Below are 15435 nucleotides of genomic sequence, written 5' to 3'. Positions count from 1 at the left end.
ATTTCATTTAATATTTATTGACGTTATGACGTCATAATTGATATGACGTTATCTCCATGACATTTTGACGTTGTAATATATTGTATTATGCCCTGATGAGCTATGCGAAACGCGTTGGCTAAATCAATATATATTTAAAATCCCAGACACGTGTTTTTACTTTTATTATATAATATTCACAATCTGGATTATTACATTTTACTTATATAACTATATATATATATATATATATATATATATATATATATATATATATATATATATATATATATAAGTCTCTATTAGCCTTGTTGTTTTTAAACAAAAACGCTGTATTATTTTTTGCCAAAGCTTTCGACCTCACGGTCTTCATCAGCGGCCATTTTTTATTTTCAGATGTTTTATTATGAACGGAAATGACGTCGTGCATTTACGGCGTCAACGTTGTTTACGCGCCATTTTATTAACGTTTATTCTTGCACGTTGATGCCATATGGTCGGTATGTCCTTAGTTTTGACTTCCACAATTGCTCCATGGTTTTGCGGTACTCGTCCGACCCGCTGAGTTTTTCGAGTCCCATTATTTGGAAATCATCCATGGAATGTCCGTCGGTGTAGAAATGTTCAGCTACCGGGTCACTGTGCTGTGTGCGAATACGCGACAGATTCAATAGATGTCGCTGGTACAGAGTTCCGCCGGTCTCTCCCACATACACGAACCTGCGACAGCGACGACAGTTGACCGCGTACATAACATTGGATGATTTGCAATCAACATTGTTTCTGACGCTGTACTTCCTGCCGCTGGGATCTGTGAAATATTCCGCCTTCATTATATACGGGCAAATGGCGCATCTCTGCGCCCCACGGGGCCCGCTCATATTGGGTTTTCGGAAGAACATCCTATTGTGTTTTTTGTGCACTAGGATGTCTTGCAGGTTGCAATCACGTCTGAAGGCTACTAATGGGGGCTCAGAGAACACTTCCTTCATTCTATCAGACGTGTGCAGCGTGTGTAGGTGTCTACGGATGATACGGCCGATGTTGGGTAGTGCGCGCGAAAACGTTATCACCAGCGGAATCCTAGTATTATGCTCCGAGTTTGTCTTTTCGCGCAAAAGGTCCACTCTCTTTTTATTGTCGACCTTTATCAATTCGGTCTCTACAAACCCCCCGTCATATCCACGGTTCACGAGCTGTGTTTTCACCGCCTGTCTGTGCTTCCGGTAGGCAACCTCCTCTGAACAGATTATTTTCGCACGCACACCCAGACCATACGATATTGCTTTTTTTGTAGACTCCGGGTGCGAAGAATCCCTGTGTAGGTACAGGTGTTTATCGGTAGGCTTAGTATATAGGTCGGTTTGAAGGCGCCCGTTCCGTATTGATGTCACCGTGTCCAGGAACTCTAGTTTTTCTGAAGAATAGCGAAGCTCGAGTTTAATGCGAGGATTGATTCCATTTCCTTTTGTGTGGACACTTATAAGTGCCTCGATACCATGTGTCCATAAGCCCCACACATCATCCACAAACCGGAAGTATGCGAGTGGTTGCTTTTCTGACCGCCGGAACAGTTCCTCTTCCCAAGCACCCATGTAGGTTGATGCATAGTTCAGCCCGTGGCGTGAGCCAATAGCCGTCCCTTCTGTCTGTATAAAGTGTTCGTCATTGAATGAGAAGGTGTTGTTTTCCAACACAGTGTCCATCATCACGATGACGTCCTCTGTAGGAATTTCCGGGTCCGTTCGCCTGTTTAAAGCGTCTATAGCAGCAGCACGGGCCTCATCTCTCGGGACACTTGGATACAGGGCCTTCACATCTAAACATAATATTAGCGTACCTTCCGGAAGAGGTTGTTTTAATTTTTGTATTTTGTTTAAGAAGTCCATAGTGTCTCTTACAAACGACGGAAGAGACGTCGCATGGCTTCGCAACTAGTCCTCAACAATTTCCGCCATTTTCTCTGTCGGGTGGCTTCTACCATTCACAATGGTGCGTAACGGCATTCCTGGCTTATGTAACTTCGGGTTCCCTTGAAGCTTACCGGAAGTGTCATCGTTCCCTGTCGTGTATTGTCGGAGATCACTGTCTATGGAACCTCTTTTGTACAGGTTTTCTACCACCTTTTTTTACCTTGTTTTGAACTGATTTTGTTGTGTCGTCGGTAACTATCGGAAATTTTACCTTTTAATTTTTGTATGAAATCTGTGCTATCCATTACGACTATACCAGAATCTTTATCAGTAGGCCGAATGACAATTTCATCGTCGTTAAGAAGTTCTTTTAGAGCGTATTCTTCAGATTTACTCATATTGAGCTTAAACCTTCTTTGAGACCCTTGATGATGTCATCCTTTACAGCCTTGATATACGCATCCAACCATTTATCGCGGCCTGCTTTTGGAGTCCATGTTGACGGCGTCTTCTTCCTGTGCGGTTTCTCTTGATTAGAATGTCCGTCTCTCTCTTCAGAGTAGAAATTTTCTCTGAGACGCTTCGACGTTCCCATGCAGTGAGGTCCGTCAACAATTTGCCTTTGTCAACGACTCTTCTTGTTGGAACAAATTTCTATCCCTTAGATAGAACTCTTGTTTGTGAGGCAGTAAGTTGCTTCTTAGACAGGTTAGTCACTACATCCGGTTGGACCGACGGTCCCTCAGTGACGATAACACAATTTTTAGACGTTGAACCGTTTGCTGTATAGCGGCGATGCACTTCCGGCTTGTCTAACAACACATGCATGTTTTTTGTAGGCATGGAAAGTCTTTCTGAACCAATAGATCCCACTTCCGGTTCCTCTGCGCCGACATGGACGCTTTCTGCAGTCATTAAACCTTTTCCGGTGTGGTAACACTGCACTTCCGGTTTGTCAGTAGCGAGATTCTTATCTTCAGGTATTAAACTGTTTTTAGAATGTGTGTTGTCTTTTTTAAGGACGCTCAATTTCTTTTTCTTTGTTCTTAAAAGTTCAATTTGTGTTTCAAGTGAAAATTGTTCCAGTTCTTTCTGTAGCTTTTCGAATTTATGTTTAGTAATTGAGGAAGACATCTTATTTGAATATTCCTTTTTCAAGTTGATAACCTCACGCAAAACCCGGTCACAAACAGCAATACCCTCCGACATTAAAATATTCAATCTTAAAATGTTCTAAATTCATTGAATTAAATATGAATTTATAACCAATATTTCCATTCTTTATTGGTTTAAGACCTAAAAAGGCGCTTTTCTTCATTATTTTCAATAAATAATCGAGAGATCGAGATACCGTGACCTAATCCCTTTTCCTTCGTTATCTATAAATAAACTATTTATTTATAGATCTTTTATCCAGGTTATCTACAGGCTAACCCCATACCAAATGGTATGATGGTAATACCATTGCCTGTCCGTGCAGGCTAACTCCGTTAACCTAAGGCCTGCTGAACAGACTAACTCGAGTCGTATCGGGTGTAACAATATAGAGAGATCTCAGCGATTATGCGCAAAATGTCAAGTCAGAGATATTGAAGACGAGTACCATTTTATCATGATATGCCCAGCCTTCAATTCACTGAGAAAAGATTATAAAAGACCAAGTATGTTTAAATTTGTTGAATTATTGGGTACTTCAAACAAAACACAAGTAAGGAATCTGAGCAAGTTCATATATAGAGCCTTAAAGCAGCCCCACCTAGCTAACTTACCCGGGATATTCAAATATTAACTAATACATTTCCCTTCATCTAATAGTTGGGTAAATAAACTAGTCTTTTTAATGTTTGATGACTGTACTATGTTCATCCTCCACATTCGTCTGTACAAGTTCTTATTACATTCACCTTATTCATCATCGGAATATGTTAGCTTAGCACAACTATTGTTGCATATTTTGTAAAATGTAAAAAAAGATGTACAATCACTTTTTGTTTTTAAATCATATAATATGTTGTACCGTTTAGTATATTTCAAATAATTCGCGTGTAGTCTTAACGCATGTTCCAATTTTACTTATCGTAAACAAATTTGTTAAAATATTAACTAACTAAGTTTTCTTCATTTTTTTCATATCAACTTGTCTTGTATAACGTTTAAATAATTGCAATATGTTTATGGTTTTCATCCTCCAATACTTTTATGAAAGTTAATAACAAAATAATTGTTTTCATCATCTGTATATGTTAATCTAGCGAAACACGAATACAAAAAAAAAATCTTATTAATATTTGTAAATCAATATTGTGTATAACATAATTAAATTCATGTATGTATGTATATAATCTTTACGCGATCAATATGATATTGAAATATTCTTATTTGTACTCACGTTGACATTATGCTTTGTATAACTATTTTGTGAATGGCAAAAAAATGTAAAGTTTACGTCCATAAAGCATTCTGTCTGTCTGTCTGTCTGTCTGTCTAATGATAATGATTATTATAATTATCATTATTGTAGTTATTATTATTATCATTATTATCATTATTATTATTACTATTACTACTATGATAATGATGATGAAAATGAAACTTTAGCATTTCGCTGAAATAACTACGTCATTTCAAAGAAAACCATTGAACATTATCGATACTTTTCAATGTTATTTTCACTTACACAGTGAATTATCGCTTTTAAATGACAATACGCATCAGGAAAGCTTTGACCAAAAAAGTTGTTAAACATGTAAAGGCATTCTCTGTTTAACAGAAACGTTTGCATCGGTCTATTAATCATGATACAATACACTGTTAGACATATATACATTTTTATTTCAAAATTTCTTAAGACTAGATGACATTGTCGAAAAAAACGCATACGCGGAAACTGCTTTATAAAACAAAATTCGGATAAATATAAACGTCAATGTTCGAATTAATTTGCTACGGTATTTACAGTAATAAACATACTTATTTACTCCGATACCAGTTGCAAAAGTAACTAAAACGTTCATTCGCATAACTTGAACTGCTTCTTAAAACAAGTTGACATATTATCTATGGCGCAAAATCAACAACATAACACTTTATTAAACCACCATTTCGTTGCGAGTCCGTACAGTAATAGGACAACCATGTTACCTCTGTAAGGACAACCATGTTACCTCTGTAAGGACAACCATGTTACCTCTGTAAGGACAACCATGTTACCTCTGTAAGGACAACCATGTTACCTCTGTAAGGACAACCATGTTACCTCTGTAAGGACAACCATGTTACCTCTGTAAGGACAACCATGTTACCTGTGTGATAAATGTGAGTCGAGCTCTGGGAAAACGGGAAGTGCGTAAAGTGCAAGATTAGCCTGTGCGGTAAGTCAGATTTATCAGGGTGAAAACTTAGCATATGCAGTTAGTCAGGCGTAAACTGCAACATTAGCCTGTGCAGTAAGTCAGATTTATCAGGGTGAAAACTTAGCATATGCAGTCAGTCAGGCGTAAAGTGCAAGATTAGCCTGTGCAGTAAGTCAGATTTATCAGGGTGAAAACTTAGCATGTGCAGTCAGTCAGGCGTAAAGTGCAACATTAGCCTGTCAGATTTATAGGGGACGATAATTTCCGAATATTATGGAATTCCGTTATGAAGAGACTTCTTTTATTCGAAAAATTCCAAAACAGCGGAAAGAGTCGTCTATTTTTGTACAGGTATGCTGACTGCACACTCGTATCTGGGAACATACTTTACGCACATGACTTAAGACCGGTTTTCCCTGATTGAGGCTCAATTGTGTAGTATTTTGCGGCACATATGGTTCCCAAACCTTGTTTATGGTATTTAAAAAAGAGACGTGAACACGTATCTACATATCACGGTTTTCAATGCCTTTGGTTCCAGTGATCATTATGTGACTTATTGACGTTTGATTATCATATCATCGTGTAATGCATTTTTTGTTTCTGTGTGAAAACTCTGAACTAATTATCCAAAAAATGCACATCCGTTTTTAGGAAAGATATGTTCATTTTGTCAGGTCGTTCCACTGCCGTAATTTTCTGTGAGTTAATCTTCCTTGAATAATAATTTATTTCAACACAAGACCTCGAACACTTACGATTCAACATTGACGGAACACGCCTATTTGGTGGACATTATCACAATGTGAAGTAATTATGTGCCCATGCTTTTCATGAAGTCATTGCCCTTAAAATAATGATAAGAGTATTTTCATGAAGTCATTGCCCTTACAGTAATGATAAGAGTATTTTCATGAAGTCATTGCCCTTAAAGTAATGATAAGAGTATTTTCATGAAGTCATTGCCCTTAAAGTAATGATAAGAGTATTTTCATGAAGTCATTGCCCTTAAAGTAATGATAAGAGTATTTTCATGAAGTCATTGCCCTTAAAGTAATGATAAGAGTATTTTCATGAAGTCATTGCCCTTAAAGTAATGATAAGAGTACGTTCATGAAGTCATTGCCCTTAAAGTAATGATAAGAGTATTTTCATGAAGTCATTGCCCTTAAAGTAATGAAAAGAGTATTTTCATGAAGTCATTGCCCTTAAAGTAATGATAAGAGTATTTTCATGAAGTCATTGCCCTTAAAGTAATGATAAGAGTATTTTCATGAAGTAATTGCCCTTACAGTAATGATAAGAGTATTTTCATGAAGTCATTGCCCTTAAAGTAATGATAAGAGTATTTTCATTAAGTCATTGCCCTTAAAGTAATGATAAGAGTATTTTCATGAAGTCATTGCCCTTAAAGTAATGATAAGAGTATTTTCATGAAGTAATTGCCCTTAAAGTAATGATAAGAGTATTTTCATGAAGTCATTGCCCTTAAAGTAATGATAAGAGTATTTTCATGAAGTCATTGCACTTAAAGTAATGATAAGAGTATTTTCATGAAGTCATTGCGCTTAAAGTAATGATAAGAGTATTTTCATGAAGTAATTGCCCTTACAGTAATGATAAGAGTATTTTCATGAAGTAATTGCCTTTAAAGTAATGATAAAGAGTATTTTCATGAAGTAATTGCCCTTAAAGTAATGATAAGAGTATTTTCATGAAGTCATTGCACTTAAAGTAATGATAAGAGTATTTTCATGAAGTCATTGCGCTTAAAGTAATGATAAGAGTATTTTCATGAAGTAATTGCCCTTACAGTAATGATAAGAGTATTTTCATGAAGTCATTGCCCTTAAAGTAATGATAAGAGTATTTTCATGAAGTAATTGCCCTTAAAGTAATGATAAGAGTATTTTCATGAAGTAATTGCCCTTACAGTAATGATAAGACTATTTTCATGAAGTCATTGCCCTTAAAGTAATGATAAGAGTATTTTCATGAAGTAATTGCCCTTAAAGTAATGATAAGAGTATTTTCATGAAGTCATTGCCCTTCAAGTAATGATAAGAGTATTTTCATGAATTGCCCTTACAGTAATGATAAGAGTATTTTCATGAAGTCATTGCCCTTAAAGTAATGATAAGAGTATTTTTATGAAGTCATTGCCCTTAAAGTAATGATAAGAGTATTTTCTAATGAAGGCATGTCAGCAACTAATATTCGGAAATTTTTCACATGCTGTAATTGCTGTATATAGGGGAACATGCCCGTATTATTTGGTTATTCCTTACCTGTGATTTTAGGGAGTTTTTGACATGCATATTATCAATAAGTCTTGTGGTGAATCTATGACATTGCAATTTTATTGCATACTTTTGGTTTAAATTAAGCTATTCAATTCCGAGATAAACATTGAATGCATCTTATTGATTGCCTAAGTTTTTGGTTCCTTATTTAATTTAACTAATAAGAAAGCCAACATAAATTAGAAATTATGTTGGTACTATGTACTCATGGACACAATAAATAAATGTTACAGATTATTTATTTTTTGCATTTTGCAAGATGTCCCACAAATTTGGTTGTTACTAAATCGTCCAATTCACTTTCAATCGCCCTTTTAATCCCTTTAAACTAATTCGAATGAATATAAATTGCACATGCATATGCAGTTAGTCAGGCGTAAAGTGCAACATTAGCCTGTGCAGTAAGTCAGATTTATCAGGGTGAAAACTTAGCATATGCAGTCAGTCAGGCGTAAAGTGCAAGATTAGCCTGTGCAGTAAGTCAGATTTATCAGGGTGAAAACTTAGCATGTGCAGTCAGTCAGGCGTAAAGTGCAACATTAGCCTGTCAGATTTATAGGGGACGATAATTTCCGAATATTATGGAATTCCGTTATGAAGAGACTTCTTTTATTCGAAAAATTCCAAAACAGCGGAAAGAGTCGTCTATTTTTGTACAGGTATGCTGACTGCACACTCGTATCTGGGAACATACTTTACGCACATGACTTAAGACCGGTTTTCCCTGATTGAGGCTCAATTGTGTAGTATTTTGCGGCACATATGGTTCCCAAACCTTGTTTATGGTATTTAAAAAAGAGACGTGAACACGTATCTACATATCACGGTTTTCAATGCCTTTGGTTCCAGTGATCATTATGTGACTTATTGACGTTTGATTATCATATCATCGTGTAATGCATTTTTTGTTTCTGTGTGAAAACTCTGAACTAATTATCCAAAAAATGCACATCCGTTTTTAGGAAAGATATGTTCATTTTGTCAGGTCGTTCCACTGCCGTAATTTTCTGTGAGTTAATCTTCCTTGAATAATAATTTATTTCAACACAAGACCTCGAACACTTACGATTCAACATTGACGGAACACGCCTATTTGGTGGACATTATCACAATGTGAAGTAATTATGTGCCCATGCTTTTCATGAAGTCATTGCCCTTAAAATAATGATAAGAGTATTTTCATGAAGTCATTGCCCTTACAGTAATGATAAGAGTATTTTCATGAAGTCATTGCCCTTAAAGTAATGATAAGAGTATTTTCATGAAGTCATTGCCCTTAAAGTAATGATAAGAGTATTTTCATGAAGTCATTGCCCTTAAAGTAATGATAAGAGTATTTTCATGAAGTCATTGCCCTTAAAGTAATGATAAGAGTATTTTCATGAAGTCATTGCCCTTAAAGTAATGATAAGAGTACGTTCATGAAGTCATTGCCCTTAAAGTAATGATAAGAGTATTTTCATGAAGTCATTGCCCTTAAAGTAATGAAAAGAGTATTTTCATGAAGTCATTGCCCTTAAAGTAATGATAAGAGTATTTTCATGAAGTCATTGCCCTTAAAGTAATGATAAGAGTATTTTCATGAAGTAATTGCCCTTACAGTAATGATAAGAGTATTTTCATGAAGTCATTGCCCTTAAAGTAATGATAAGAGTATTTTCATTAAGTCATTGCCCTTAAAGTAATGATAAGAGTATTTTCATGAAGTCATTGCCCTTAAAGTAATGATAAGAGTATTTTCATGAAGTAATTGCCCTTAAAGTAATGATAAGAGTATTTTCATGAAGTCATTGCCCTTAAAGTAATGATAAGAGTATTTTCATGAAGTCATTGCACTTAAAGTAATGATAAGAGTATTTTCATGAAGTCATTGCGCTTAAAGTAATGATAAGAGTATTTTCATGAAGTAATTGCCCTTACAGTAATGATAAGAGTATTTTCATGAAGTAATTGCCTTTAAAGTAATGATAAAGAGTATTTTCATGAAGTAATTGCCCTTAAAGTAATGATAAGAGTATTTTCATGAAGTCATTGCACTTAAAGTAATGATAAGAGTATTTTCATGAAGTCATTGCGCTTAAAGTAATGATAAGAGTATTTTCATGAAGTAATTGCCCTTACAGTAATGATAAGAGTATTTTCATGAAGTCATTGCCCTTAAAGTAATGATAAGAGTATTTTCATGAAGTAATTGCCCTTAAAGTAATGATAAGAGTATTTTCATGAAGTAATTGCCCTTACAGTAATGATAAGACTATTTTCATGAAGTCATTGCCCTTAAAGTAATGATAAGAGTATTTTCATGAAGTAATTGCCCTTAAAGTAATGATAAGAGTATTTTCATGAAGTCATTGCCCTTCAAGTAATGATAAGAGTATTTTCATGAATTGCCCTTACAGTAATGATAAGAGTATTTTCATGAAGTCATTGCCCTTAAAGTAATGATAAGAGTATTTTTATGAAGTCATTGCCCTTAAAGTAATGATAAGAGTATTTTCTAATGAAGGCATGTCAGCAACTAATATTCGGAAATTTTTCACATGCTGTAATTGCTGTATATAGGGGAACATGCCCGTATTATTTGGTTATTCCTTACCTGTGATTTTAGGGAGTTTTTGACATGCATATTATCAATAAGTCTTGTGGTGAATCTATGACATTGCAATTTTATTGCATACTTTTGGTTTAAATTAAGCTATTCAATTCCGAGATAAACATTGAATGCATCTTATTGATTGCCTAAGTTTTTGGTTCCTTATTTAATTTAACTAATAAGAAAGCCAACATAAATTAGAAATTATGTTGGTACTATGTACTCATGGACACAATAAATAAATGTTACAGATTATTTATTTTTTGCATTTTGCAAGATGTCCCACAAATTTGGTTGTTACTAAATCGTCCAATTCACTTTCAATCGCCCTTTTAATCCCTTTAAACTAATTCGAATGAATATAAATTGCACATGCATGGTCCAAATTGCCCACAGCTTACGTTAAGGAAGCTTGAAATAGATAGGACAACAATGAGCTTCCTGTAAGGTTACATTTCACTGAATCTTGAGTATCCCTAATTGGGCCAAGGTACGAAAAATGCTTTGAAAATTAACATTTGAATCATGGGATCATATTTGAATTAGATGTAGTGTATTCTTCATCCCCTTGCTTAAACCCAACTGCTGCATGGAATGCATTCAACCCCTTGTATATCTTACTGTTGTATGGTGTACTTTCGCCCAATTGCATAAAAAGTTGATGAATGGTCTATGTTTTACACCTTGAATGTTTAAAGTTCCCGGTATAAAGCTTAGTAAATTTTATCGCTATAACAGAAAAATGTAGTACTCCGTGCACAAATGATAATCATTCACTGAAAACTTACTTGCTTTGAGCATAGCTAGTGAAAGAATGGCCATAGGTGACTTAATGATAATCCCCACAGGTAATGTGGCAAGGTTAACATTAAACTCTTGAAAGCTGAGATTCACTACTTGCAGACATTGACCTACAATATAACTCCAGACACTAGGTTGAACAACTACTTATGCTAAAGTGTTTATACTTTTATAATCAAATACAGAGATAACAATAAACATGCATGAACAAATGAAATAAATAATATATGTAAATACAATATTGTGTTCAGGGCAAAACAAATGATGTTATTACGTTCAACCACAGGCTTGTCAGTTTAGATGGCGATGCTATGGTGTTCCAATACAATGAAGAGTGAAACATAAAATGATAAACATTTCATGGTCTACTGAGTAAAATACCCACGCCCACAAGCCATAATCAAAAGTAATTGCATTTTTGCCACCATATTTGTATGATTAGATGATAATAATATATACAACAAAGAATTATGGTCCCCACCAGACAACACACAACAGCTGAGTTGTATGTGTTCCCCTTATGTTCTTACATGATTCCCCTTATGTTCATACATGGTTCCCCTTATGTTCATACATGGTTCCCATTATGTTCTTACATGATTCCCCTTGTGGTCTTACATGATTCCCCTTATGTTCTTACATGATTCCCCTATGTTCTTACATAATTTCCCTTATGTTCTTACATGATTCCCCTTATATTCTCACATGATTCCCCGTATGTTCTTACATGAATCCCCTTATGTTCTTACATGATTCCTCTTATGTTCTTACATGATTCCCCTTTTGTACATAGATGATGCAAGTCATAAGTCATCTAATTATGCATTTAATATCATGTATACAGGTTATTGTGTATATAAATTTCATAGTGTAACATAACACAAATTTATTAGACACCAATGTATTTATTAGACTGCATGCTATCTGTCCCCAATACCCCCGAATGAAATCACTTGCATTCGTAATAATCACTCAACAAGATCACAATGTCATATTGGAATGCATATATGCATCATTATCAATTTGTAAATCTGTAACTAGTGATGGTTGACCTTTATTAATATCCAATTAAGCACTTATCATGCCAAGGAATACACCATACAGGCGAACACAAGTATGAAATTGAAGATGAGCAATAAGTTGATAGATAATCCTATCAGAGTTTGCACTGACAAAAACATGTTGGCACCCGCATTTTTACCATCCCATTGGTTGCACATGTTTCCATTGATTACTTATGATACAGGAATGTGTCATTGTCCAATCTGATCACACTGATTGATTTAGTCTTGGATAGAACATGTCCCGTGACAACAAAGCAGGTCAACAAACATTTGAATGTTACAGAACATGCTTGCAAAGCCAGTCTGCTTGTTGTCTGGTGTGGATATGTGGCCAGCATGCCCGGATTCATTTGGCCAGCGTGCCCGTATTCATGTGGCCAGCATGCCCGTTTTCATGTGGCCAGCAGTTCTCAGGGTCAGAAGTCTGTGCCCAGGGTCAGAGAGTCATGCCCGGGGTCAGAGAGTCACCCCCAAGGTCAGAGAGCTGCTGCCTCCATCACCCGCTCTATGAAGGGACGCTCCATTTGGTTGACAACCAGACACAGCCGAATACATTCTTCCAGTTTAACAGAGTAACTACAAGACATCAATACATTTTGTATACACAAGGTCGTGTAGATATGGTTTACATTTGTATTTTAGTAAATAGTATGGAATAAATATCAACCAGCAGTTTGGGGGTGTATGACAATGTTTTGCAGTTCAACATCAGGAAGGAACACAGGAAATTTATTTATTCAATTTCACACCATGAAGATCATGGATGTACCATTGTCCATGTTTATTAATATTATTGGTGCACAGTAAGAATTTTTTAGATTTCAATAAATACAGTAAATGTATTATAATTGAAATTTAAGTAAACTCTAATAGTGTCATTATTTTGATGTCATGATGTTTAAGTTGACACAATTTTAAATTATCCTGTTTAACCTATTTTAACAGTAAACAACTGTAGAAATTGATATAATAAGATTAAATAAAACATGCATGCCCCCCATATGGGCTGTCCGTTGTAGTGGCAGCCATTGTGTGAATACGTTTTTTGTCACTGTGACCTTGACCTTTGACCTAGTGACCTGAAAATCAATAGGGGTCATCTGTGAGTCACGATCAATGTACCTATGAAGTGTCATGATCCTAGGCAAAAGCGTTCTTGAGGTATCATCCGAAAATCATTTTACTATTTCGGGTCACCGTGACCTTGACCTTAAAATCAATAGGGGTCATCTGCGAGTCATGATCAATCTACCTGTGAAGTTTCATGATCCTAGGCATATGCGTTCTTGAGTTATCATCCGAAAACCATTTTACATGGGGTCACCGTGACCTTGACCTTTGACCTAGTGACCTCAAAATCAAAAGGGGTCATCTGCGAGTCATGATCAATCTACCCATGAAGTTTCATGATCCTAGGCGTATGCATTCTTGAGTTATCATCCGGAAACCATTTTACTATTTCGGGTCACCGTGACCTTGACCTTTGACCTAGTGACCTCAAAATCAATAGGGGTTATCTGCGAGTCATGATCAATCTACCCATGAAGTTTCATGATCCTAGGCGTATGCGTTCTTGAGTTATCATTCAAAAACCATTTTACTATTTCGGGTCACCGTGACCTTGACCTTTGACCTAGTGACCTCAAAATCAATAGGGGTCATCTGCAAGTCATGATCAATGTACCTATGAAGTTTCATGATCCTAGGCCCAAGCGTTCTTGAGTTATCGTCTGACAACCACCTGGTGGACGGACCGACCAACAGACCGACCGACATGAGCAAAGCAATATACCCCCTCTTCTTCGAAGGGGGGCATAAATATATTGGATTAGATGGAATACATTTGTTAATTTATTTACTTGTGGTCATAGAAAAAGTATTGGCAGACTCAGTACAATTACACATGAGAATATCATTAATCTATCAAAACCACAAATATCCTGTTCATATGAACCTGTTTGTGAAGCATTCAACAATATTTTGGTCATAAATGGCACTGACAAGTATTCTAGACAGAAGTGAGCTGATGTTTGCATTAAAGAACTATGTGTCCATAGGTAATAGAGGCCCCTGCTATATAGAACTGAACACAGAAATGAGTGTTGTCTGTTAGAAACAATTTACACAGCATGCATGTGCTTGTGACTGTTGTTACACAGCATGTATGTGCTTGTGACTGTTGTTACACAGCATGTATGTGATTGTGACTGTTGTTACACAGCTTGCATGTGCTTGTGACTGTTGTTACACAGCATGCATGTGCTTGTGACTGTTGTTACACAGCATGTATGTGCTGGTGACTGTTGTTACACAGCATGCATGTGCTTGTGACTGTTGTAACACAGCATGTATGTGCTTGTGACTGTTGTTACACAGTATGTATGTGCTTGTGACTGTTGTTACACAGCATGCATGTGCTTGTGACTGTTGTTAAACAGCTTGCATGTGCTTGTGACTGTTGTTAAACAGCTTGCATGTGCTTGTGACTGTTGTTAAACAGCTTGCATGTGCTTGTGACTGTTGTTAAACAGCTTGCATGTGCTTGTGACTGTTGTTAAACAGCTTGCATGTGCTTGTGACTGTTGTTACACAGCATGTATGTGCTTGTGACTGTTACATAGCATGCATGTGCTTGTGACTGTTGTAACACAGCATGTATGTGCTTGTGACTGTTGTTACACAGCATGTATGTGCTTGTGACTGTTGTTACACAGCATGTATGTGCTTGTGACTTTTGTTACACATTATGCATGTGCTTGTGACTGTTGTTACACAGCATGCATGTGCTTGTGACAGTTGTTACACATAAAGCTTATTCTTTGTTATACAGTAATATTAAAGTGAGCACAGTATAAACAACTGACCGCTCCGACTTTGACCATGAAGGCATGGTTGTTGCACTAGACACATTGCTTGATACTTTCAAGCACTGTCGTGCACCAAAAAAATATTTGCTAGAGTTGAACATCCACTTTCACAACTTCCATACATGAATTTATACAAACTTAAATTGTCCACTTTGACACTGAACTTTAAGCCAATAACATGGTTAAAGCACGTGACATGTCGTATTGATATGACAATTTTCCAACATTTAAACAATTTCTTGCTGCCCTACACACATGAACACTATCCATAGCAGGAACATGCACATACGAGTGATCTGTCTGGGTTTAAGGTGGGCACATGTTAGTTTTTTTCTATTTATTTTCTAACTTACTATTGGAAGACATAATAATATAAAAGAAAGAAAACAACTGACTTTTAGCTACCAGCTCACCTGTGTGTTGGGAATGAGACATTCTGTGACATGACAGCCAAGGCAATACTGTCCCCTCTCTGGTAGACCTTCTCAAATGGAGACTCCCCAAACGCCATCGCATACAGAAAGCATCCCAGTGACTAGAATATAAGTAGAATTGTTAGTTC

At 36.1% G+C, this 15435-nt stretch overlaps 2 protein-coding genes across 12 annotated transcripts in view; one reads left to right on the top strand and one right to left on the bottom strand.

Annotated features, from left to right (window-relative positions):
- Positions 1–15435, top strand: part of LOC127839428 (F-box/LRR-repeat protein 4-like) — a 223192-nt gene that overhangs the window by 51952 nt on the left and 155805 nt on the right. The gene's annotated exons all lie outside the window — the stretch shown is intronic.
- LOC127839429 (serine/threonine-protein kinase 16-like) overlaps positions 11096–15435 on the bottom strand; it is a 29979-nt gene continuing 25639 nt past the window's right edge. For both annotated transcript variants that reach the window (XM_052367796.1, XM_052367797.1), the window contains exons 7-8: positions 15287–15408; positions 11096–12582 (exon numbers count right to left, since the gene is read on the bottom strand). In XM_052367796.1, the coding sequence (XP_052223756.1) occupies positions 12483–12582; positions 15287–15408 (222 nt within the window). In that variant the 3' untranslated portion in view covers positions 11096–12482. The remainder of the gene's footprint in view (positions 12583–15286; positions 15409–15435) is intronic.

Source organism: Dreissena polymorpha, chromosome 7 (genome assembly GCF_020536995.1).
Source record: "Dreissena polymorpha isolate Duluth1 chromosome 7, UMN_Dpol_1.0, whole genome shotgun sequence".
Taxonomy (NCBI): Eukaryota; Metazoa; Mollusca; class Bivalvia; order Myida; family Dreissenidae; genus Dreissena; species Dreissena polymorpha.
The sequence above is the reverse complement of the archived record's forward strand: the minus strand, read 5'-3'. Positions and strand labels throughout refer to the sequence as shown.